The sequence below is a fragment of the Phoca vitulina genome, unplaced genomic scaffold (genome assembly GCF_004348235.1).
Source record: "Phoca vitulina isolate PV1807 unplaced genomic scaffold, GSC_HSeal_1.0 scaffold23, whole genome shotgun sequence".
In the NCBI taxonomy this organism is placed as follows: domain Eukaryota; kingdom Metazoa; phylum Chordata; class Mammalia; order Carnivora; family Phocidae; genus Phoca; species Phoca vitulina.
Window position 1 is genome coordinate 25,493,153 of NW_022589726.1, and position 26,300 is coordinate 25,519,452.

The following is a 26,300-nucleotide window of genomic DNA, read 5'->3' on the forward strand; positions in this document are numbered from 1 at the left end:
GTTTTCTTTTGTCCCTGCACTTAAGAAATGACATAATCAATTTTCTGCATCATTTGGGCTAGAAGAAAAGACTGTATTAAGCTGAAATGAGCATAGCATTTTAGCCCCATTTATAATTGGAGATTCATCAGTTAGGGTGGCACCTGAAATACAAATAGGCTGTTTCATAAAGCCTAGGAGGCCTCCGTAAATGGAAGCAATCCATATCAGCTATTTGTCAAGAAGTCAGTGGTTAGCTGATTTGACCACTAACAATTATTTTGACAATAGGAATTACTGACAGTAGGAACTAACTCTTCAGAAGAGGAATTACAGAGGCAAAAGCATTCTTAGTTCAGAAATGATGTTAAAATTTTGCAATGATATTATATATATATAATATATATATAATATATTTACCTAATATATATTAGGTTATAGGCCAAGCCTATTACCTAATCTAAGAGAATGGTTTGCACCTTGTTTTAGTGAAGGGACTCTGGGCTTGTCAGGAAGTAAATGAGTGATGACTTATTTCTCTTAAAAAAAAAAAACTATTTATTGATTTATTCAAAAAAGTTGTCTCTTCCAAAATTGAATAGAGAAAACGAGAAATTTAAAAAAGAAAATGAAAGGAATATATACTTCCAAGAATTTGGAGTTAAATGAGACTGAAGTAGGAAGGAAGTAGATTCTTTGGAGCTGAAGTGGACTGTCTTCAGCTGAGGGAAGACTCTAAAAAGCAGCAGGCCTTCCCTTCAACATGAGGGACACCGTCATGCCTGGTCACTGCAGCAGGGACTGAGACGAGGTGTGGGAAGCATATAAGAAAGGGCTATCCGATGTTGGTGAGTGGAATCTTTAGTCATGGCAGAGGGCTGTCAAGATGGAAGTAGGGTTCATGTGGATACTTTTGGCAGCTCTGATGATGTGCTACCATCTTATCATTTATGAGGCTCTGAGTCAATCAGAGCACCCAGAAGAAGGGGCACTCTGTAAGGCAACTCCAGGAATTACTTTTTCCTCTATGAGCAAAGGAAGAGACTTGGATTGGTGCTGGATAGTCTCATCATTAACAGACTGAATGAATAAACCCATAGCATCAGGTAAGATTTTTAAATGGCAGCATGCCATTTGACCCAAAAAGGAGAATAAAGGGCTCACACTATTTGGGAGTAGTAATAAACCATTGGAAGAAATATGTGAGACTGAAGATACCTAGCTCTTTTTGTTTAGACAGTTTTCCCGATTTCAGCCTGTGTCTGCTTGTAGGAAGGAACACACACCTGAAAGTCAGGTGACCTTGGTTAAATCCCATAATTTCCTTTTGCCTCATTTTTCTTTCATATGTTCAATATGCTATCTACCTGGCAAGACTTTTTTTTTTTTTTTTGAGGGTTGAATGAGGTAATATATGTGAAACCCATTAAAAAGTGACATCGATGGTATATATTCTCGAAAGTATAAAGCATGTTGCTATTGCTACTGGAGATGAATGAGATTTTAGTCAGGGTGGGTAGGTTATGTTTATAGTAGTAAAAGATCCTAACATCTCAATGGCTTAAAGCAAAAAGCTTGATTTCTTGCTCATACTCCATGTCCATCCCAACTAGGGGAGGAATATGCCCCACATCACCCTCACTCAGGGACTCAGGCTGATCTTTAGAGCCCCTGGAGACTGCCGGTCGTTGTGATGGGGAAGGGTACATGGAATCACAGGCTGCATCTTAAAGTGACACATGACACTTCCTAATTGGCTTCATGCATTCATATGGCAATCCTAGCTTGTGTCCAGAAGAAGAGCGAGAAATATATGGTGAGCAGCACTGATTGACCCTCAGATTGTTTCTCTTCATTTTACCCATTTTGGATGACTTCTGCAACAGAGAAGCCATCTAGCTGTCTCTCCTGTTACTAATACCACTACATTCTTTCTGTATAGCTTTCAACAACCAAGTAGACATTCTTGAGTTTCTCTTTCCTCAGTTTTAAGGATTTGCTGGCACTAAAACATCTAGTAGCTGTCTAGCAGAATATTTTTCATTTTGGGGCAGAGAAAAGCAGCAATTGTATAACATCCCGTTTTTGTTTTCTTTGCCAAACAGACATTGACGAGTGCTCTGATGGCTTTGTTCAGTGTGACAGTCGTGCTAACTGCATTAACCTGCCTGGATGGTACCACTGTGAGTGCAGAGATGGCTACCATGACAATGGGATGTTTTCACCAAGTGGAGAATCTTGTGAAGGTCAGTACAAAGAGAAGAACTAGAGTTTAAGAACACTTTTTGAACTTGAAGAATATGTAGTAAGGTGTAAGTAGTAGACATTGATCTAATGTTTAAGTTATTGGTGATTTTTGCTGTGTGTTTATACAAGGATGATTGGGAACGTGTTACAATCTAACCTTTGCTTGCTAATTATGATAATTAATCGATCTTTAGATGTTTAAAATTTGTGACACTAAACCAGTTCTCTATGGATATTTGCAACTGTTGAAGGGTGTTTTTAGAATGAAAAAACCCACAGCATCAGATAAGATTTTTAAATGGCAGCAGGCAAAAAGCTGACCCGAAAAGAACTAGAAAAACTAGATGAGGCAAGCAAGATAGAAGGAAAATAGAGGGAGAGGAAATATGATAATGATATGGCCAAGGATAATATTCACAGTACGTGCTACTCTGGGCTCTTCCTAATGTATCACTTGGCTGGCAAAGTAAGAGCTGTTTAGTGAATGTTGAATGTTGGATACAGAACGTTGGCTTTGGAGGAGATTTCAATCTCATAGGAGTGGAAAATTTAATCAGGTCATATTTAATTACTTACCATTACTTTTGAATTATTTTCAGTGAATTGACAACTCTGCCCCTCTGTAGCCCCTTGTAAAGGGCATGGTTTTTAGAAAGCAGGCAGGCTATACAAAGCCTCATGAATAATTGCCAGGGAAACCACCCAGACTGAAAGGATTTGCCATCAGAAGTTTGGCACAGGAACGGAACACAGAGCAAACCTCAAGAAGTTATAATTTTCTCCATTTGTATTTACACCTTCATAAATTAACAACCTGAGAGAATAATGGGACTAAAATGACACAGCAGTGAAAGCCTTGGAGAATCTAACTTAACAGTACTTGACACCTAAATGATAAGCTGTCTTTTATTCTTGGACCTCAAGGGTTTTCACACAGAGAAAAGTGAAGCGGACTTGGGTGATGGATGTTTCCAGTGCACTTTGCACTTTGCTGGCAGCTGCAGAGCTCTGGGCCTTAAGCAGAGGGTTCATCTGGATTTTTTTTGCATGGGAATGGAAATGCTCTTGCCTTACCAGGAGCTGTGGAGTGGTTCCTGTGTTAAGGAAACCAGGCCTGCCAAGAGGCACATGAGCCATCTTGGAAGCAGAGTCTCCCCGAGCCTCCCGCCCCACTCCCACCCCAGACAAGTCTGCAAGATGAAACCTGGCATTTGTAAATAACCACTTAACTGTGGTCTGAGGGCTTTGCCTTGCCTTCCTGAATGTCCCCGAGTGAATCCTTCTGGCCCTGTAGAGAATGCCGGGAACCATGGATTGCTCATCAAGAGGCAAATCAGTGTGATTTTGCACTTCCCTGATAAACTACTTTTTTCAAGGGGAAGAAGTCTACTTTTTTTGTTTGTTTGTTTAAAAGTGCTACCTTTTTGTTAAGATTGTCTTTTACTTTAAGTTATACACACAAAGAATGAATATAAGCTGATTATCAATAATTCAAGTCACACACAAATACATAGATTAAAGCTGAAAATGCATCTTAATTTCATCCTTCTCCTTCGCCATCCGTTCCGCTTCCCCAGGGGGAACCTGTGTTTCATTTTGCTCGGTACCCTTGCACACCCTTTCTGTGCATCAGAATGTGAAGAGAAAAAACACATACCTCTGCTGACTATCTCACTTTACATTTCCAGTGGTACTCGCTGTCTTTGAAGTTTATGACTGCAAATCTCAAGAGGGCTGTCTTAGTTATCTATTGATGCATAACAAATTACCCCCAAAACTTAGCAGCTAAAAACAACAAAAATTATCTGACAGTTTCTGTGGGTGAGGAATCCGTGCACAGCTTAGCTGGAGGCCTCTGGGTTCACGGTTTCTCATGAGGTTGCAGTCAAGTTGTTGGTCAGGCATGTGGTTTCATCTTGCAGACTTGTCTGGGGTGGGAGTGGGGCGGGAGGCTCGGGGAGACTCTGCTTCCAAGATGGCTCATGTGCCTCTTGGCAGGCCTGGTTTCCTTAACACAGGAACCACTCCCCAGGGCTGCCTCAAGACATGGGAGCTGGCGTCCCCGAGAGTAAGAAATCCAAGCAGAGCCAGTGCTCATGGTCTTTTTATAACTTAATCGCAGATGTGCCATTTCATCCATTCCTTGCATTCTGTTTGTTAGAAGTGAGTCAGTAGGTCTAGCCAGCCCACATTCAAGGGCATGAAGAGTAAATGGTGAGGTTCACTGGGGACTAGCTTATAGGCTTCCTCCTGCAAGGGCCATCCGCTTTACCCAGCATTCAAATTTTATTCCCTTAGTTACTTTCCCCTGCAACTCTCCAATACAGCCATTTCATACCTTCTCTAATCTTCTCAAATCTTAGGTACCACTTCCTTTCTCTTCATTCTGTTGATGGCCCTGCTGCTTAATTCACCGAGAAAACAGAAGCACTTTTGCCCCAGGAGCTATACTAGCTTTACTCTGATTTATATCTGTAACTGCTGCTTTCCCTTCCCTCCTGTTTCACTGAATTAAGTTTCATTTCTCCCATCAAAAATTAAACCCTCCATAGTACCTTACGACGCACCTCCTCTCACCTGCTTGAGGTCTTTGCCTTTGGACTATCCACTTTTTCTTCCATATGATAAATACTCTTTTTCTGCTGCATCATTCTCATCAGCATACAAACAGCCTGGAGTAGCACCCATCTTTAAAAAAAAATAAAATAAAAACAAGCAAAGGGGCGCCTGGGTGGCTCAGTTGGTTAAGCAACTGCCTTCAGCTCAGGTCATGATCCTGGAGTCCCGGGATAGTGTCCCGCATCGGGCTCCTTGCTCAGCGGGAAGTCTGCTTCTCCCTCTGACCCTCCCCCCTCTCATGCTCTCTCTCTCTATCTCATTCTCTCTCTCAAATAAATAAATAAAATCTTTAAAAAAAATAAAAAATAAAAACAAGCAAAAAGTAAAAAAAAAAAGTAACTTCCCTTGATATCACCTGATTGTTCAAACATTTCCCCCATTTTTCTGCTCCCTTTTAGAACAGAACTCTTTGAAAGGGTCTTTTATATTTGTTATCTCCATTCTCTTGCTTCCAACAACACTTTAGTCCCACTGCCCCATTGAATGCTTTCCTTTCAAGATTACTAACAATTTCCATCTTGCCAAATCCACCACTCGGTTACTGTCACTTTGCTTGACAACTCAAGCATTTGAGCTAGTCGATCTTTTCTTCCTCTCAGAACAACTTTCTTCACTTGGCTTTGGGGACCACACTCTCTCCTGTCTTTCTCTTAGCCTATAGGCCTCTCCTTTCCCTCTCCAGAGGACTACATGTTCAAGCACCAGAGGGCGGTTGGCAATCTTCTCTATCCATTCTCAAACTAAATCAACCAGTTCCATAGTTTAAAATGCTATTTATATATTGCTATTTCAGACCTTTTCCCTAGTTGTAGATTCAAATATCTCGTTGCCTACTGGGTATCTAACTTGGATTTCCAAAAGACAACTCAGACTTAATGACTAAAATACAACTCTTGATCTACTCTGTAATTCCTACAGGCCCCAAAACATACTGGCCCAGACCAACATTTTGGAGTCATTGTTTCTTTCTTTGTACTTCATAGCCAATATATCAACAAGTCTCATAATTTTGTTTTCAAAATATATTCCCAGTCTTACCACTTCTCACCATGTCTATTGTTACCATGTTGGTCTAAGCCATCATTATCTTCTGTCTGGACTAGTGTCACTTTCTCCAAACTGGTCTCCCTACTTCCACCTTTGACTCCCTTAGAGTCTTTTTTTCTATAGCACTCAGAATGATTTCTTAAAATCAGAAGTAGTAAGAGCATGCTCCAATTTTGTTCCAATGCCTGGAGCCTTTCCATCTCTCTTCAGAGTAAAATCCAAACCCCAACAATGGCTTACAAGGGTCTACATGATATGGGTACTTGGCTTTCTTGCCATTTCACAAATATACCAAACTGGTATATGCTCATATTCTCATATGCTCTTCTTTTTGTTTGGAATGTCTTTCCCCACATCTTTGCATTTTTCTTTCCTATAATTCAGATTTCGTCCAAAATGGCTTCTCCTAGACTCCGAACTTAAAACAGCATCCTTCTCTGACACTCTTCATTTACCTTGCTTTACTTTTCTTCATAGAAATTATAAGTTCTCCTGAAATGATTGCATATATTATGTGTTTACTTGCTTATTATCTTCTATAGAATGTAAGCTTGAAGAGTCATAGATTTTTTGTGCTTGTCAACCACCAGTGCCTAGGACAGTGCTTGTCACACTGTAGATAATGTATTGATTTGTCCATTGAAAAAGATTGAGATGGATAAAAATTGAGATAGATAGATACATAGATACACACATAATATTTAATCAGAAGTACATTAGGAACATAACCTCTGTTAGAAGTAGATATATAGTAAGATATATAATAGATATAGTCCTATGTTAGAACTAAATATATAAAGTAGTGATCAGGACAGAATGAAAAAACATAGTTAGTGCACTCATGAGTGTTCAGAAAGTAACAAGGAAAATTAAACTAGGCATTAAAATAGCACATGATAAAGATGAAGATGGGGTACTAAAGGACTGTATGAGATGCTTATGCAAAATAGACTTTTCAAGGAAATTCTTTAAACACAGAAACAGCGGGAAATCTTTTTTTTTTTTTAAATACAACTCTGGAAAGATGATTCTACTGTTATCGTCCATAGAATTTATAATGATTATCAGAAAAACCTACGACTTTTTCAGAAGACAATGTGCTCTGAAGGATTCCTTAAAAAAAAAAAAAAACAGTATTATGAAAAAAATACTAAAATGCTTCTTCTAAACACCTATCCATTTGCTATAATTTCAGTGATTTGTAGAATTATAATATTAGTATTTAGAAGGATACAGTTTTAAGAGTATGATTATACCTGAACAGGTGCCATTTTTCTGTTGCTAAAAAAAGGCATTTCAAAGTGGACAAGGTCACAGCAGTAGGTTCACAATTACTCTGAAGACATACATAAATATATTTGGAGACATGAATAAATAACTGTGCACTGTTTCACTACTTTTCAGGCTGCAGTTGAATAATCTACAACATGCATGTTTACAAGCTGCATTCATACAAATTATATGCTGTTTTGCTCATCCATTTATCTCAGAGGTATAGATATTTAATCCCCAGATAATGTGCCTGAGTACCATTTTCCTTTTCCATGTCATCATTTCTACTATGCCTGAAAATATGTCTCTCTCTGAGAATAAAGCCTAGTATTTTTTTCACACAAGGATATTTTATTTACATGCCCACTCCCCCCCCCCCCCAAGCTTTAATTTCTGGATTATTTTTAGGCTTGGTGAGGTTTTTGAACTTGTAAGACCAAAAAAATAATGTTTATAGGATAGCATCTTTACAAGCCAAATATTGTAAATTCTTAACCTAAATCAAGAAAAAGGACAAAAATGAAGTGACTCCAATTCACCTCAACAAGTAGTTCCAAGTCCCTTACGGGATTTGCCGGCATCTGCTGCATAGAAACATGAAGGAGGTGGGGCCGCCGCTCTCGGTTGGGGGAAGAGATAAGATATGTGCAACAACTGTCACACAAGATAGAGTGTAGTGACTTTCTTAATAGAGGAGAAAGCTACAAGGCTGAAAATAACAAATACTTGAGAAAAATATAAATTTAGAGCTGTTAGGAAAAAAAAGAAGAAATGATTTCCTGTTTGGGAATAAGAAAGGCTTGAGTGTCTAGCATTTGTATTAGGACTTTGAGTATGATATGATTATTAGCAAGTTGAGAAAGGGAAAGAGAGATGAACAAAAGAAGTAGCTTTCAATGCCTTTCTAAGAAGTTTGAACTTGACTCTAAAGGACTATTTCTGAGAAAGGAAATGATGAAAATATAGCTTCACCAAATCCATATTTGGGCCCAGTTCTATATTCTCAACTCCAGACCCATATATCCAACTATTTACTGGACAGCTCTACTTGGAAGCCCAGAGGAAAGTGTAATTCAACACGTCCTAAACTAACTCATGCCTTTCCTCATTCTGCCACCCACTTTCACTCCACAGCGAAATCTTGCTCTTCTTTCTCTAAATGGCATCAGCCAAATTTTCCAAGCCAGAAATCTAAACATCATTCAGGACCACTTCCTCTCCCTAATCTTTGAAGCTAACAAATCACTAAGTTGCTTTATCTTTGTTTTTTCTATTTTGGAAGATTCTCTCCCTGTCGTTTCTTTCTGTGCATCTCTCCACTGCTAACGGTCAGTACAGCAATGTGCTTACGAGCGCAGACTTTAAGCCTGACTGCTTGGATTCTTGCCTGGACTCTCTGTACCTTGCCAGACCTTGGGAAAGTTATGCAACACTTCTATGCTGCAACTTCCTGATCTATAAAATGGGGAGAATAACTGTACCCTCCAGTTGTTGTGAGGATTAAATGAATCTTATGAAAGCACTTAGAATTGGGCACATACCAACCACTATGTAAGTTTTTGCTTTTGTTATATGACCATTGCTTGCCTGGACTACAGAAACAGCCTATTAATTGATCTCCTGGCTATGAATTCTAATCCACTCAAATCCCTTTTCCAAAATGAAGCAAAAGGAATCTTTCTAAAAAAAATCTGATTATGATTTTTTTTTTTGCAATTCCCTAAAATGACATTTTATTCTCTTTATGATGAAATACAGATTTCTTTTTTTTTTAAGATTTATTTATTTGAGACTGAGAGAGAGAGAATATGCAGGAGAGGAGCAGAGGAAGAGGGAGAGAGAAACTCAAGCAGACTCCACACTGAGTGTGGAACCCAATGCTAGGCTCAATCTCATGACTCATGAGATCATGACCCATGAGATTGTGACCTGAGCCGAAACCAAGAGTCAAACGTTTAACTGACTATGCCACCCAGGCGCCCCTGAAGTTCAGATTTCTTAACATGACCTTTACTTGGGCCCTGAGTACCTCTTCAGCTCACTGTCTAACTACTCTGTTCCTCTTGGACATTCAACTCATTCCTTCTAACACATCTTGCTGACTCTAAACTTTGGGCTTTCAAGTACACCCATATCTCTGCCTAGACACTCTTTACCTCCTGTAGCTTGGCCAAATCTTATTCATAGTTTAATTGCCACTAGGTGTGTATATGGGCAGGAGAAATATCCAGAAAGAGCTACCAATGTGATAGGAAGCAAGTAAAGAAAATTTATTAGGGAGGGAGAATGAACTGCATAAATGCTGCTGCTAGATAAGTTAGATCTGAAATGAGACTTGGCCATTGGATTTAGCAACATTATTTCTTCAATAACTCACTAAAGGAGTTACCAGTATTTTTAAAGTTGGAATTTTTATATATCATAGTAGGTTTTTCAAAGCAGAATATACACTCCTTGTGTATATTTAATTTAGGAATTTTACATTATAATAAAACTATATGTAACAATGAATTCCAAAACTCTGTACTACCATTCAATTGAGAATAGTCTCTGCATTGGGAAACCAGTGTAGATAACAAGCGGGGAGGGGGGGGGCGGGAGGGGCGGGGGGGGGGGAGATGAATTCAAATTAATTCAAATCCCATTGTATAGCAAAAGGTAATCATTGGTTCATAATGATTTTCTGCCTACACATTTCTCCAGGTATGACAAGTACATATCAACCATTGTTGTAAGTAACTTATTACTCTAATTCTTTATTGTAAACGTACTTGATTTCAGAGCACGTGTTCCTTTTGTGGCTGGACACCTCTTCTTTGTCTTCTGCAGCAAATCCAAGGATTGTCTCTGCCTTTAAGAAAAAAAATGCATTACCTGACAGCAGAGCTTTTATTTTAAATGTCAAGCAAAATGAAATGATTGTAAAAATCCAGTCATTGCCATTAACGGAATAATATTTGTATAGTGGATATTTAAAGGGTTATGTAGTAAGAAATATTTGTACAGTTTGTGGTCAAAGAGACCAAATAACTATGGTTAATGTTTTTCCTGTTTATTATAGTTCCTAATTATAATAATATTTAATAGGAAATGAAGATCAAGTCATCAATATACTTTATTATTCTGAGTAGATTAAATATAGAGCTATTTTATAAAATTTTATAAAATTTCACTTCTTGCTCCTCTTTCTCTAAATAGCATCAGCCAAATTTCTCTGACCTGAACAAATATATCTATTTATATATAATTGTTATAAATATATATAATTTATATATATATATATCAATGTTTAAAAATGTGAAATATATCCTCATGCTCGCTAACAGTTCTGCTTTTGATCATACTCTATAATTATAAACTGTATTATCCTTGACAAATCAGGCTATGATAATGTGTTCACTATAGTTATAACAAAAATCTTTCAGCCATTGTGTCAATTCATTGGTTTTGTTGAGGTGTAATTGATCAAAATGAAGGCAAATAGAGAGAAATATATCATATGGCTCATTTTGAGGAATGCATATATGACAGAACTTAATATTTAAGAATTTAAATATGGCTAAAATATAACCTTGACTAGGCCACGTCTTCTATAATGTTGAAACCAAACCATTTAAGAAACGTTATCTACTAAAGTCTATCTTTAAAATTTTCTAAGAAAATCATGGGACGCCTGGGTGGCTCAGTCGTTAAGCGTCTGCCTTCAGCTCAGGTCATGATCTCAGGGTCCTGGGATCGAGCCCCACATTGGGCTCCCTGCTCCGCTGAAAGCCTGCTTCTCCCTCTCCCACTCCCCCTGCTTGTGTTCCTGCTCTCGCTATCTCTCACTCTGTCAAATAAATAAATAAATAAACTCTTTAAAAAATAATAAAATAAAATTTTCTAAGAAAATCAGTATACAGTTCCCCTGGTGAAAAGCTATCCATTCCATCTTCTCTCTAACCCACTTCTTCTGCTGTGGTTTAATTCTTTCTTTCTTGACCTTTACTCAGAGGAAACAGATGAAGTAGGAGATAACTGCTTACTGCCACTCATACAATATCCCTGAAATGTATTTGGGCTTGTGACCTTTAAATATGGGGCTAAATAAAGTGAATCACATCTCTTCTTACGGACCTGATCTGTGGGTCAAGATATGTTTTCTTTTCATCTGTATGAAAATGCTGTAGGCTGTGATTGCCATGGACTAGGTGAGGTCAGGTGAGGAATGGGTCCTTGACAGTTGAGTCAGGCAGGAGCCAAAATGATCGTCTGAAATGGAAAAGTTAAGAAGTGGGAGATGATTTGTGAGCGAGATGGTAATTGCTGGTGGTCACTTGCCCTCTGTGGCGGGGCGGGGGGGAGGGGGCAGTGTGTGAGGACAGTACAAAAATGCCTGACTATGGGAAGAACGCCCTCACCTGGGCGAAACCCTGGGAGGAGCTTACACAGGGGTGACAGGTGGATGCTTGAAGCTGAATAAAAATGCCTCGGAGGCCCCATGCCATTTCATCTCCCACTAAGAAAGGATTTGGGGTAAGCACCATTTTAACATTTGAGGATGATTTTCCCAATAAAAATTCATAGGCACCTTTAGGATTTCAACTGCCACTGCTTTTTGTTTGATAGATTGAGTTCTCTTCTTACTTTCAAAAAATATAAGTGTTCCATAAAGCCTAATGGTATTTACAGAGATACAAAAGTGGAGAATCTAACCAAGGTTATCTGGTGTTTGAAGTCAAGCATGATAATGTTTTCCTATGAAATCCCTGGATCATTAACATTGCTTTAGTCAGCATTTAATAGGAAATGCATGCCAGTAAGATGAAAATTAATTTACAGTTGAATGCTTTGTGTTAGGAGACAACTTGCCTGATTGCAGGTGTTTGAAACCGAGCATATCCTAAGCACATTGCCGGCTGCCTTTTCTTGGCTGTAGATATCGATGAGTGTGGGACCGGGAGGCATAGCTGTGCCAATGATACCATTTGCTTTAACTTGGATGGTGGATATGATTGCCGATGTCCTCATGGAAGGAACTGCACAGGGGACTGCATCCATGACACAAAAATTAAGCACAATGGTCAGATTTGGGTGTTGGAAAATGACCGGTGCTCTGTGTGTTCATGTCAGGTTGGTATAAATAAAACACTTTAATCATTTTTATTGGGGTGTAATTTGCATATGTTTTAAATGTACAGCTTGATGAGCTTAGACAAATGGCATGCATCTACTTAATCACTATCACAGTTAGCGTAAAAGGACATTTTCATCTGCTCGTGATGTTGTCTCTGTCCTTTCGTAGGTAGTCCCATACCGTCAGCCTGAAGGAAAACACTGATTTGGGTCACTGTAGGTTAGATTTGTATTTTCTAGAGCCTTCTATAGTAGGTAGTACATATAGTACATACTTTTTTTTTTTTTTTTTGGTCTGGCTTCTTTCTCTCAGCATTATGTTTTCAGCATTCATTTATATTAATTACATATGTCAGTAACCCATTCCTTTTTATTGCTGAATAGTATTCCATCCTATGGAAATGCCACAATGCGTTTATCTGCACATGTTGATAAAACTTTGCTGCTAACTATGCTAGTGCTTCCATAGTAACAATATCATATTTGAGTGAATGCATAAACAAAGCCAGAATGGACATACTTTGGCCTACAAGTGAAAACGATCTATTTAGACTGTGTTTCAAAGGGATGTTCCACTTTATTTACCCAGTCGATGATAGAGACTTAATTTATAGTTAGATAAATAACACTCTGTATGAAGGGCTCAATTATTATGAAAGAAATTGAAAACAGTTTGTATACAAACTTAAGGTCTAATATATTCCATAAACTCAACAAGACTATTTTTTTATTATGTTATGTTAATCACCATACATTACATCATTAGTTTTTGATGTAGTGTTCCATGAGTCATTGTTTGTGAATAACACCCAGTGCTCCATGCAGTACGTGCCCTCTTTAATACCCATCACCAGGCTAACCCATCTCCCCACCCCCCTCCCCTCTAGAACCCTCAGTTTGTTTCTCAGAGTCCATAGTCTCTCATGGTTCGTCTCCCCCTCCGATTTCCTCCCCTTCATTCTTCCCCTCCTGCTATCTTCTTCTTCTTCTTCTTTTTTTTAACATATAATGTATTATTTGTTTCAGAGGTACAGGTCTGTGATTCATCAGTCTTACACAATTCACAGTGCTCACCATAGCACATACCCTCCCCAGCTTGTTGACTATTAAATATAAATGCACATGCCCTCACATAAAACAAAATTTAGGTAGTATTCTAATTACTATACTAATAAACAAGTGCATGTATATTTACATGTACATTACCCACATTCATATATACATAAGGGTGTGTAGTGGTTATTTCATACCGGTCATTTCTGAAAATTTGCTGGTCAAGCAGTGTTTGGAAAGGAAATTGGAAGTTCTCCAGCTTGGGTAATTTCTGTGTGTTAGCTACAAAATGTAACTCTAAAGCTTTTACATTGATGTAGTATATTGAGAAAGGGAGGCTTTTGGTAACTGCTTTCTTCTTTCTCATACAGAATGGATTCGTAATGTGTCGTCGGATGGTCTGTGACTGCGAGAATCCCACGGTTGATCTTTTTTGCTGCCCTGAATGTGACCCAAGGCTTAGCAGTCAGTGCCTCCATCAAAATGGGGAAACCTTATACAATAGCGGTGACACCTGGGTCCAGAACTGCCAGCAGTGTCGCTGTTTGGTAAGTTTAGCTACCGGAAGTGCGCGGGAAGTTCCGGCCCAGAATCTGACGAGGGAGACAGCCTTGCCCTCCCACGTCCGCCAGTTCTCAGCGCCTCCCTGGCCGTGGCGCTGGTGTTGCAGAAAGTGAGCCCGGTTAGGGTGACCAGATGGCGGGCACGCGGTCAGGACCGGGAAGGCACGTCGGGTAAATGTCGGACGGCGTGTTGTGCGCGTCTTTCCAGAGCCCCGAAGAACAACAGACTCTCCTGGCATCCCCAGTCCCGTTCAGTTTAGGTTTACTCACACACCATTATAAGCAGAACAGCATTTGTGAAAAATGTAATTTTTTTGTCCAAGTAGAACTTTCGTTAATCCATTTCTATCGGTCATGCTCAGACTTAAAAAAACAGAAACAAAAACAAAAAACGGCACTTTTTTCTCCTTCTAAATATTTTTACCATCAATACTATTCTAGTGGGCACCCTGTTTTACACATGGTATGGATTTGCAATAAATACTTATTAGAATATTAGAGTTGAATGTATATATTTACAAAACTTCTACTGGAAACAATAGGAAAAAAGAAAATAAAGGCTTGATCAGGAAAACACCAATCTTTTCTCATTTGACCAAGCTTCTTGATTCTTTTGAGGAGTGTAAATGAAAAGGAAAATTGGTCTATGTGTCTTTATAGAAGAAAGTTTCCCAGATGCTACTTTTAAAGTCATGGCTAGTTTCCTTTCTATTTGTGTGAGGATATTTTTAAGGTAATGCTTTTTTGTTGCCTCCTTTTTATACTTTAAACCCAAAAATCAATTGAAAGAACAAGGTCAGTTTCTGTGCCTGAAGGCTGCTTTCATCTCCAACACCATGAGATTCCGAATTATGAAGAAAATAGGAGAGAGGTGGGAGCTAAATTTTAAAAAGATCCGATTCACACAATTTTCCCATGTGGAATAGAGAAGCCTGAAATCAGCTAGTTGGTTTTTTTTTTTTTCCCTCCAAAATCCCTAACCTGAGAAACATATAAATGAACAAAGAAAACCTGCCAAATTCCCTTCATATTCCAGTTGATTTTCTTGTAAATGGACAAAACTTTCTTTATACAGAAGGGAATAAATGAGAAGGTAGGGGGGAAATAATCAAAAGAATGAAAAAAGCACCTAATATGCAAAAATTTAAGTAAAATGTTCTTCCATAGTAAATAATTCTTCTGTCAGGGAAAAGATAAGAGCATGCAAATTTGATTGTTTTAAGGGAAAGGGTTTTGCTTTTGTTCATTGTTCTTGTTTAATCCTTGAACGCTCTTAAAATCCAGCTGCAGTATAGACCTCAGCACTCTGATAGGACTTTTGTAGATTCCCTGCAAGATTCATGGCTTTGAAGGTGTGAGTATAAATATCCATCAAATAAACTGAGTATTCAGTAAACACTGTGCTCCCTCCACTGTGCCTCCCTCCACGCCCTCACTTGCTTTCTCCCTGCCCTGGTGCATCTGCTTTCCTTACAGCAAGGGGAAGTTGACTGTTGGCCTCTGCCTTGCCCAGAAGTGGAATGTGAATTCAGTGTCCTCCCAGAGAATGAGTGCTGCCGGCGCTGTGTCACTGACCCTTGCCAGGCCGACACCATTCGTAATGACATCACCAAAACTTGCCTGGATGAGATGAACGTGGTTCGCTTCACTGGGTCCTCTTGGATCAAACACGGCACCGAGTGTACTCTCTGCCAGTGCAAGGTAAAGCCTATTAAATTCAAGTAGGGAACACTTGGCCAACTGTACCCAGGGCTCATTCATATTAATGTGCTTAACCTAGGCCAATGGGAAGCATTTTTTTTTTCCTATTTATTGTTGAAACAGAGGTGGGAGGAGGGCCACTCAGCTTTATTAGTGCCAAGGCTGCCTGTGCCTCCTCAAAGCATATTCAGGGAGAAGGAAGTGCATGATCAGAAACCAGAATGATCAGTTATTTATGTCACCAGAACAGAAAGAACCTACTTAAATTGCCCTAAAGTATCTAACTGTACACATCTTTAAAAAAAAAAAAAAACTACAACACAAACTTCATGTTTCTTCTTTCATGATGGGAATTATTTTATTGATTTTTATCTGGTCCTTTTATGAGGTCTGTAAGATATATCAACAAAGTAAATATATTACATTTTCCAAAGTGAAAATCAATATGGAAAAAATGGGCATATTTCTTGGTTTGTTGTGGTCAGTTACATTGGGTTGAAAAATTTAAGATCTGTTGTTTATTTTATTCCTACAGTTGGAGAAAAATCATTATAAAGATTTTTCTTCTTATTCCCATAGGAAAATAGAGCGTGTGTCTTTTACTTCAATGAGAACAAAAATACAGATAATGTAGACTATATGTAGAGTTCATACATACTGGCAAAGTTGAAAGCATTCTACTTGATTACTGTTCCTACAAATGTTGATTTAGTGGTCATTGTATTTCATAGTCATAATTTTTGAATCAACACTAAAACTAAGTAAATAAACTGAAGGCTTAATAACAACAACACAGGAAAGCAAAGATTCAGATTTTTTCCAACATAGCACAGCTAGATATCTCTAACTCTCTTTTTGTAAGTGCACAGTTCCATTAATTTTTTTTCAATAGAGCAATTTAATTCAGATTCACTTAGCACAAATTCTTACTAGAGTGGCTTGACATAACAGGACAAAGAAATATAAAATGCTTTAAGCTTTGAGATACTATTATCTATTTCAAACCAAAATTTTTGTCTCTTTCAATCAATGTAATTTTTGTCAATCAAGCAAAGCTTTTTGGGTGAACATTTAATGCATTTTCTGAAAATGCATTAGCAAATTTGAAAGTTACTACTACTACTACTCCTACTACTAAAAGTGACTAATGTATATGCAGTATTGCTTTAATATACATTTAATATGAGTGCACATAGCAGTGCATATCTAGAAACTTCAGCATTAATGACCAACAGGGAAATAGTTTCTGACATTTAATTACCAATTAAAGTTAAATCCCTTTACGCTCTTTTTTTTTTTTTAATATTTTATAAGTAATCTCTACACCCAAAATGCAGCTCGAACTCACAACCCTGAGATCAAAAGTCACATAATCCACCAACTGAGCCAGCCAGGCACCCCATATACACTCTTAATCTAAGATTATTGTTCTGAGAAGTGACAGCAAAAATATATAGGAAGTGATAGGATGAAAAACACACAAATATGGCTCACACAGATATTTCCAATAAAAAAATGCATTCAGTAATAGAAAACATGAGAGTGTTTTCTGGGGTGAAGAGCATGAGTATGATTGTCATTTACTGCCTTATAAACAAATAGGATTTTTTGCCTCATGATAGAAATGTATTCCAGAAAGTGTATTTTAGAGTTAAATTCATTTTTTGTCAGATAAGTGCTGATTCTCAGAAGTTACTGTTTGATGCTATTTCCCTTTTCCCTTCTTATTAAATATGAGTTATAAAAATATGTGCTACTTTACCAAATTTATTCCAAATACACATTTTATTATATTTATTTTGTGTTATTTAAAAAATAAAACAGGCTACAGATATTCCATTGGAGGTGAGCATTTTCCACAATTTGGTGCTTTCAGAGCACCATTTTTACTTCTTATCTCCCTGTCCTACTCTCCTATGAATTACTCATTCTAGTCAATAAACACATTGTGCTGGGTATTATGCTAGTACCAGGAGTGTAATGATAAGCAAAACAGATAAAACTGTTTCTGGAAATTATTACCTAGCACCTTGTTATCTAGAGCTATGCTGTCCAATATGGTAGTCAGTAGCCACATGTGGCTATTTAAATTAATTAAAATTAAATAAAATTAAAAAATGATAAGCAAAACAGATAAAACTGTTTCTGGAAATTATTACCTAGCACCTTGTTATCTAGAGCTATGCTGTCCAATATGGTAGTCAGTAGCCACATGTGGCTATTTAAATTAATTAAAATTAAATAAAATTAAAACTTCAGTTTCTCAGTCACCCTGGCCACATTTTAATTGCTCAATAGCTACATGTGGCTAGTGGCTGTCATATTAGACAGAACATATAAAGAACATTTCTCTCATCACAGAATGTTCTGCTGGACAGCACTAGAGGTGAAGAATGCAGTGCATAGAATCAGGCCACCTGGATTCAAAGCCTGGCCAGCCATACTAGCAATGTGACCTCAAGGGATGTCCATTAATCTCTCTCAGTTTGCTCAGTTTGCTCACCTGAAAAATAAGAATAAAAATAGTACCTAACTAGGAATAAGTTTAGTACCTGCATGAGAGGGTTGCTATAAGAATTAAGTGAGAAGACCCATAAAAAAGTTTCCTACACATTTCATGCACATTCAGAGTAAACACCAATATTGGCTATTATTATTGTTAATAATACAGTAAGTAGATATTAAGTCATGAAACAGATAAGATAACATTCTAGACTGTGATGGATGCTCTGAAGGAAAGGAGCACTGTGCTAAAAGACCATATAACATGTGCACCAGTTATCTCCTGAGCAAATGACATTGAAGATAAGATCTGAGGAATTAGGAATTAGCGGGGGGGGGGGGGGGGGGGGTGTTAAAGATGTCTTTTTAAGGATGTCTTCAGATTTAATTTGCTTAGGTTAAAAAAAAATGTTCTTCCATTCAAAGGTTAAACTCTTGAGTCAAAAATGGATTACTAAGATTGTCTCTCCTAAGTCTAAAAGAGACAATGAACCCTTTGATGGGTCAGAGTGCTTTTAGGCAGTTATGCTTTGAGCTTCCAACAATAACTAGGATGTGTCCAGTTGAGAAATGAATACGAAGGGAGGAGGGATAGAAGGTCATTTCCTTTAATAAATAATTATCAAACAGACCATTTGGAAATTGGAAGCCAGGGGGCTACTTTTAATTCCTTGGGAGACTCTAGATGTAATACTGAAATAATTGAGGTATGAAGAAAATTAGAGTTTTAAGGATGAAGCTCCTAACTTCCTAAACTTTACCCTCATCTATCAGGAACAGCAGACTTAAAGTTTTGAAAGCAGATTTCTGTACTAACATTAGAATAGAACTAGATCTATCTATGGAAACAAATGCCCCATCAATGAGGACATTAAAATGAAGACTTTCGTGTATGATTGGGAGAGATTTTCAGATCAATAAAGGAAGAAAGGATTATTTTATATATATTGGAATGGCTGGGCAGCAATTTGAGGGAAGTAATTTTATATGCTATCATATATCAAAACAAATTCTACATGGAAGAAATGTTAGATACTAAAAGTAAAAAGATGTAATCAAATGTTAATCAACATTCTAGAAGGGAGATGTCTATTCTAACTTAAAAGTGATAAAGTATTCCTCAAAGAAAATTTAGAGCTTCTATAGATAAACAAAATTTACAAAATGAGAAGTCACAACTAGAGACTGGAAAGATATTCTTCCAGAAGATATGCTTTGTTAAATTAAAAAACATATAAAAGTTAACAAGAAAAAACAATATTTCCCCCATAAATAAATCAGCAAAGAATGAATAAACAATTCGCTAAAAAATGCAGCTATTAAAAAGAGGAAATTATTCAACTTTTAAATAATTAAAACTCTAATGTAAACTAACATAATGAATTATTATTTTCACATACCACAGTAAAAAAAAACAACTCACAATAATTTCCAGTGCTGACAGAGATGTACTTATGAATTGTTAATGACATTAAAAAACACGTGTCAACATGCCACAATACACCTCTTTGCCTACTCCCCATCCCAACTCAAATATCTTTTGTCCTATTAACCCCAGGTCTGAGAATATAACCTCAAGAAATATTCTAAAATATATGCATGACAATATTCACCTCAATATTATTTGTCATATAAAATCAAGGAAGAAACCAAGGTGTCCAAAAATAGAAAAATAGTTAAATATGTTCTAGTAACTCTATGATGCAATATATATTATACTATAATTACGTAATATATATATAATTATATGATTATATTACTCAGCCATTGGAAAAAATGGCTTAAAATAAAACCTAAGCTAAAAATATAATATGTAATTACATTTACACTTTAATTGCAAGAAGGTTGAAAATAAAAGAGTACGAAAATGAATTCTATAAAGTCATACTAAAATACTGATGGTAGTGGGATGTTTAAAAATATATTAATTATTTATATATACATCTATTTATAATCTATATAATTTGTAAAGAGATTAATATATTAATTATACAGTAAATGATTAATAAATGAATAAAAACTAATCTAAATAACATTACTGAATCTAAATAACATTAAAATATATTATACATGTATTATATATAAATATATTAACTGAAAATTAAAAGCAAGCTGTCTTTTTTTTTTTTTTTAAAGATTTTATTTATTTATTTGACAGAGAGACACAGCAAGAGAGGGAACACAAGCAGGGGGAGTAGGAGAGGGAGAAGCAGGCTTCCCGTGGAGCAGGGAGCCCGTTGCGGGGCTCAATCCCAGGACCCTGGGATCATGACCTGAGCCGAAGGCAGACGCTTAACAACTGAGCCACCCAGGCGCCCCAAAGCCAGCTATCTTCTAATCTTGATTTGAGTTTAGCACAAAAATAGTGACAATGACTTTTTTAAAACTTTTTAAAAATATAGAATAAATGTAGTCAGAAATAACAGGGTGTTAAGGAAACTTACTTTGTACTATGTAAAAATAACTAGTTTTATTCATTGTAATAGTAGGTTGTTACTATTCCTAGTAATCAGACTAAGTTTCAGTGGATCACCTTTTATTTTAGTTTTTATCAAGGTAATATTAACTATAGTGAAATGCATAGTTATTATATATATAATTTGATGAGTCTTACAAATCAAAATATAGAATATTTCCAATACTTGAGTAAGTACCTTTTTTTCCCCTTCCAGGCAATACCAACTTACCATAGCAAACTTCAATTTGATTTCATTGTAGTAGATTTTTTTTGCCTTTTAAAAATTTCATATAAATGGAATCGCCCAGGATGTACTCTTTTATGTCTTCTGGTAAATTAACCATTTTATCATTATGTAATGCCCTCCTTTTCTCTAGCAAGCCTTCTAGACTCGAAGTCAATTTTTTTCAGATATTCATTTTGTTTTGACCCATCTACTTTCAACCCATCTATGGTTTTATATTTAAACTGTATTTTTTATAGATAATGTATACTTTGTTCTTATTTTGTTGTCCAGTATGACAATCTCTGTCTTTTAATGAAATGTTTAGTCTGTTTACATATAATGTAATTTTTTGGCATTGGTGGATATAGGGCTACCATTTTGCCATTTGTTTTATTTTTGTCCTATCCATTTTCCATATTCCTATTCCTCCATTTCTTCCTTCTTTTTGTTTATTAACTTTTTATATTATTTAAATTTAATTGTTCTTTTGAACTTTTAACTATAGCCTTTTATATTATTATTTTAGTTGCTGATCTAGAGATTACAATCTATAGCATTCATTTATTAGAGTAGAATAAGACTTAATATTATACTACTTCACATAAAATATAAGAACTACAACATAATAGAATTCCATCCCCCTTAGCCTTTGAGCTATAATAAATAATCATATATTTTGTAACTCAGTAAGCTATAAACCCTAAAATTCCTTATTATTTTTGCTTTAGTCAGCCAAATATCTCTTAAGGAAGTTAAGGGAAGAAGAAATGCTATATTTCATACTTATCCACATATTTGCCATTTCTAGTGTTCATTTCTTCTCACATATTTGAGTCTCCATCTGGTGTCACTTTCCTTCAGTTTTAACTTCCCTTAGCATTTTCCATATTATAGATCCATTGGTTAATAGATCTAACTTCCATTTATCTGAAATTATCTTTATTTTTAGGGATATTTTTATTAAATATAGCATTCTGGATTCACAGATTTGTTCCCAGGACTTTAAGGGTGATACTCTATTGTTTTCACATGTCCATCATTTCTAATGAGGATTCAGCTATCATTTGTATTTTTGTTCCCCTGTATAAAATATGTCTTTTCCCCCCCTGTTTCCTTTCACAATTCTCTAGCTTTGATTTTTAGAAGTTTGACTGTGATATACTTAGATGTGATATTTTATGTGACTTTATTCTTTGGTGTTTGCTGGGCTTTTTAAGTATCTAAGCTGGTAGGTTTTTTTGGTTTTGGGGTTTTGTTTTTTTTTTTTTTTTTCGAGAAATTTGAGAAAATTTTGACCATGGTTTCTTCAAATTTTTTCAAATATTTTCTCTGCAATTTTCTCCATCCTATTCTTCTGGGACTATGATTACTCATATGTTATATGGCTTAATACTATCCTGAAGGTCAGTGAAGCTCTATTTTTATATCAGTCTTTTTTCTCTTTGTTTTAGATTGGATAATTTCTATTTTTTTGTTATAAATTTACTGACTGTTCCTTCTGTCATGTTACCTGCTGTTAAACCTATTCAATGAGTTTTTCACTTCAAATACTGGAAATTTTGACTCCAAAATTTCCATTTAATTCTATTTATAGTTTTATTTATCTGTTGAGATTTACCATCTTTTTTTTTTTTTTTTTTTTTTACTTCAAACATATTTAAAATAGATACTTTCCAGTCCTTGTCTGCTAATTATTCCATCTGGATTGTTTTTGAGTCATTTCTATTCACTACTTTTTCTCTTGATTAAAAGTCACATTTTCTTGTCTTTCTTCATGATATCTAATATTTTTATGGTTTATTGGATACTATGGATGATATATGGCATAGATCATATGTTCTGTTAGCTTTCTCTGAAGACTGTTCTAGCAGTTTGCAAATTTCTGGCCTATCACCTTGCACTTAAGAAAGCTTCACTTTACTCTGGTTAGGTGGGTCTATTCCAGATTTGCCCTTAGTTCTAGGGTGAGTCTCTTAATCTTGAGACATTGTTTTTACTCCTAATCATGGCCCTTTTGGGCTTTCAATGAAAAGCCTGAATTTTTTTTTATCAATCCTTCCTAACTTGGAAGGACACAGATTTTGAACACTGCTACCCACAGTAAGCAACATTTGAAATCTCTGCCCAGATCTTGCGACTTTCAAGCTGTAACTCATTATCTCTTTAGTCTCTTCTGTATTTCAAAGACCAGCCAAGGATTTGAGGGGAGTTTATATGCTGACTCACTCCCTCCTTTCTAGGTATTTCTTCCTGAATTTACAACCACTCTGGCAGCCCTAAAAGTTGTCCTCTGACATCTGAGGCCTATCAGATTGTGTCTTTATGCCTGAGTTGTAGTTAGCCTAAGCTGCAGAGACTACAAAGTGCCCTAAGGGGAAATGCAAAGGAAAAATAAATCTCACACAACACATTTCCCTTCTTTCACAGATTGAAACCTTTCCAGTGTCCGCCTGCTTTTGGTCACTATCTATTGCTTTCAAATAGTTATTTTTTTCTATTTTTGTCCAGACCCTTTATAGTAATCTGCGGGGAAGGTTAGTTTTATATAAGCAACTATGCCATTACTGAAACTGGAACTCCAATAGTATATTTTATTATTCATTCTTGTATGAACTATGTTTCCCTAATTGAGGAGTTTCCACTGGTATATGATTTATAGAGCATTTATCTTATTGTAACAGAAAATATGGATATGGAATAAGAAAAACATTCCTGGAAGATTTTGGAAAACATTCCTGGAAGATTTTGGAAAATCCCTTCCTAAAACATACTCATAGGAACCATAATAATGATTTTTCCACCCATAAGGTTCTAATGCTAGCTTCACATACTCAATGGCAGAAAGCTCCAGAAATTCCCTCACTTTCTGCTCAAAAGCCATACAATTTGAGGAACTGATACTCTCAGGAACTGGTATATCCCTTACATCAGTGGGTGCCTGGACTGGGAAAGATGATGTAATGGTTATGGGTAGAAAACCTGCCTCTGAGCATGATGACAAAGCTTTAAAATGCCACTGGAGATCCAAGAGATGTTGAGACTTCCTCTCATTGTCAGAATAAGAGCTCTGCTTCATAAAAATTAAGAACAGAAGAGTATTGGCTTAAATTGATAATACTCTTCTTGGAAATGGACTAGTTTTCCCCTCATTTGGTATACTTCAAAAAAGTTTAAAGTATCAAAATCTTTTGTCTTATAGAACAGATACTTTTGATTTTATCATAAAAGTATAATACATTTTTAAAGCATCTAAAGTCACTTATCTGAGAGGAAATATCAAATAGAGGATGGTTTTTAGTCAGACTAACCTGAATTTTAATTCCTGCTGTACCATTGTTAGCTGTGTGATTTTGGACATGATATTTAAGCTTTCTGATCTTCAGTATCTGAATCTAGGAAGCGTGAATATTAATAGTGACCCACTGAGAATGCTGTAAGGTTGAAATCTGATGTATTTAAAGTGCCGAGCAAAGTGTTTGACACGGAGTATGCGCTCAAGAAGTAGGGTATTATCATCTTATGATTGTAGTAACAATATTAACATAATCATCATTATTAGTTAGCTGGTTGAAGAAAGTAAGAGTGCAAGGAATCAAAAGAGTAAGATATTAATTTTTTTGTAATGCACTGTATTATTTTGGTATTTTATTCGAAAAACTAATTATGTGTATCTGGCCCTTCCCTGCTATTTTTCCTACTTTATCTCTACACTGTTTTTTTCACCAACTCAAAATTCTCACCCAGACCTTGTTTCAGCTTCCTAACTAAACAAAACTACTTTCACTTCAAAGCCTTTACTCATTCTGTTCCCTGTGCTTTTGGCCAACCTTTTCACATTGCCTTCAGGTCTTGGTTTAAATATCACTTCTACAGAGAAGTCCACCCTGACCACCTAATCTAAGTAGCCAGTCTTTTCTTTATTATTTTTAAAAGATTTTATTTATTTATTTATTTGAGAGAGAGAGAGAGGGAGGGAGGGGGGAAGAGAGAGAGAGCATGAGCAGGGGGAGGGACAGAGGGAGAAGCAGACTCCCTGCTGAGCAGGGAGCCCAATGCGGGGCTCAATCCCAGGACCCTGGGATCATGACCGAGACAAAGGCAGAAGCTTAACTGACTGAGCCGCCCAGGTGCCCCAGCCAGTCTTTTATTAGTATCCTGACACCACCTAGTTTATTTCTTTTCTAGCACTTTTCACAATTTTTGATAATATGTTTGCTTGGTATTTATTAGTTTTCTGCCCCCCCCAAACTGTAACCCCTGCCCTATGAGGGTAGTAACCATTCTGCTTCTTCATCCATATACCTAAGGCTTAATATACTCAATACATATTTTGTGGATGAATAATTAAGAGAACAAATGTGATCTAAGAAGGTGCCATGTGGTAAATAAAGCTAGTCGCTGATTTGCCACAAATAACTGGGCATAATTGGTTCTGCAGTAGCAGAGACGTGAGAAGTGACTGGGAGGTTGAATTTGCTGGGGTGCATAAATAACAAGCCCCAGTTAGATTTACGTGCACCAATCAATAAGTGTGAGTGTTTACTAATGGCTTAACAGCTTATACCATCCTTTTCTTTCCTCTTTTTTCTTCTCTAGAATGGCCACATCTGTTGCTCAGTGGATCCACAGTGCCTTCAGGAACTGTGAAGTTAACTGTCTCACGGGAGATTTCTGTTTAAAGAATGTTCTTTCATTAAAAAGACCAAAAAAAAAAAAAAAAGTTAAAACTTAAAGTGGATGATTTGTGGGCAGCTAAGTGCAGCTTTGTTAATAGCTGAGTGAACATTCAATTATGAAATTTGTGAAGCTTGAGAAAATCACTAAAGGAAAATTCTTGGGGCAAAACGAGACCAGAATTCTGCTTCTACTGTGTCTGACATCACCGTGGTAGAAGAATGGGTGTAGAATACACACCATGACATCATGACCCCTGGATATAAAGCCTGAGCCCATCAGAGCTTTGAAAGCCTCTAGCTTCACTGGTGCAGAAAATTTTTCTCTAGATCAGAATCTTCACGAATCAGTTAGGTTCCTCACTGCAAAAAAAATAAAATGCAACGCAGTGAATGAATTATATTTTCAGAAGCAAAGCAAAGAAGTTATAACGTATTATGTACAGTATACACTCTGCAAAGAAATCTGAAACAAGTTATTGTAATGATAAAAATAATGCACAGGCATGGTTACTTGATATTTTCTAACAGGAAAAGTCATCCCTATTTCCTTGTTTTACTGCACTTAATATTATTTGGTTGGATTTGTTCAGTATAAGCTCGTTCTTGTGCAAAATTAAATAAATATTTCTCTTACCTTATAACGTGTCCGAGTGAGTGTCTTGTTTACATGTATTCCTTTTCCCACAGATGCCTCAGCATACAAACTGCTTCCTAGTTCTGCTGATGAAAAACTCCCACCATGCTATTTCCAAATTGAAAGGTGATTTTCACTAAATTATATATCTAAGTGGGGAGTGTGATGCATACTTTCATTCTGCCTCTCGAGATCCTCTCAATTACCT

At 36.5% G+C, this 26,300-nt stretch overlaps 1 protein-coding gene across 4 annotated transcripts in view; it reads left to right on the forward strand.

Moving 5' to 3' along the window:
- NELL2 (neural EGFL like 2) overlaps positions 1-26,096 on the forward strand; it is a 324,370-nt gene extending 298,274 nt beyond the window's left edge. For all 4 annotated transcript variants that reach the window (XM_032420483.1, XM_032420482.1, XM_032420484.1 and 1 more), the window contains 5 exons: positions 2,085-2,225; positions 12,083-12,276; positions 13,704-13,880; positions 15,372-15,596; positions 25,379-26,096. In XM_032420483.1, the coding sequence (XP_032276374.1) occupies positions 2,085-2,225; positions 12,083-12,276; positions 13,704-13,880; positions 15,372-15,596; positions 25,379-25,429 (788 nt within the window). In that variant the 3' untranslated portion in view covers positions 25,430-26,096. The remainder of the gene's footprint in view (positions 1-2,084; positions 2,226-12,082; positions 12,277-13,703; positions 13,881-15,371; positions 15,597-25,378) is intronic.
- The last annotated feature ends 204 nt before the right edge of the window (positions 26,097-26,300 follow it).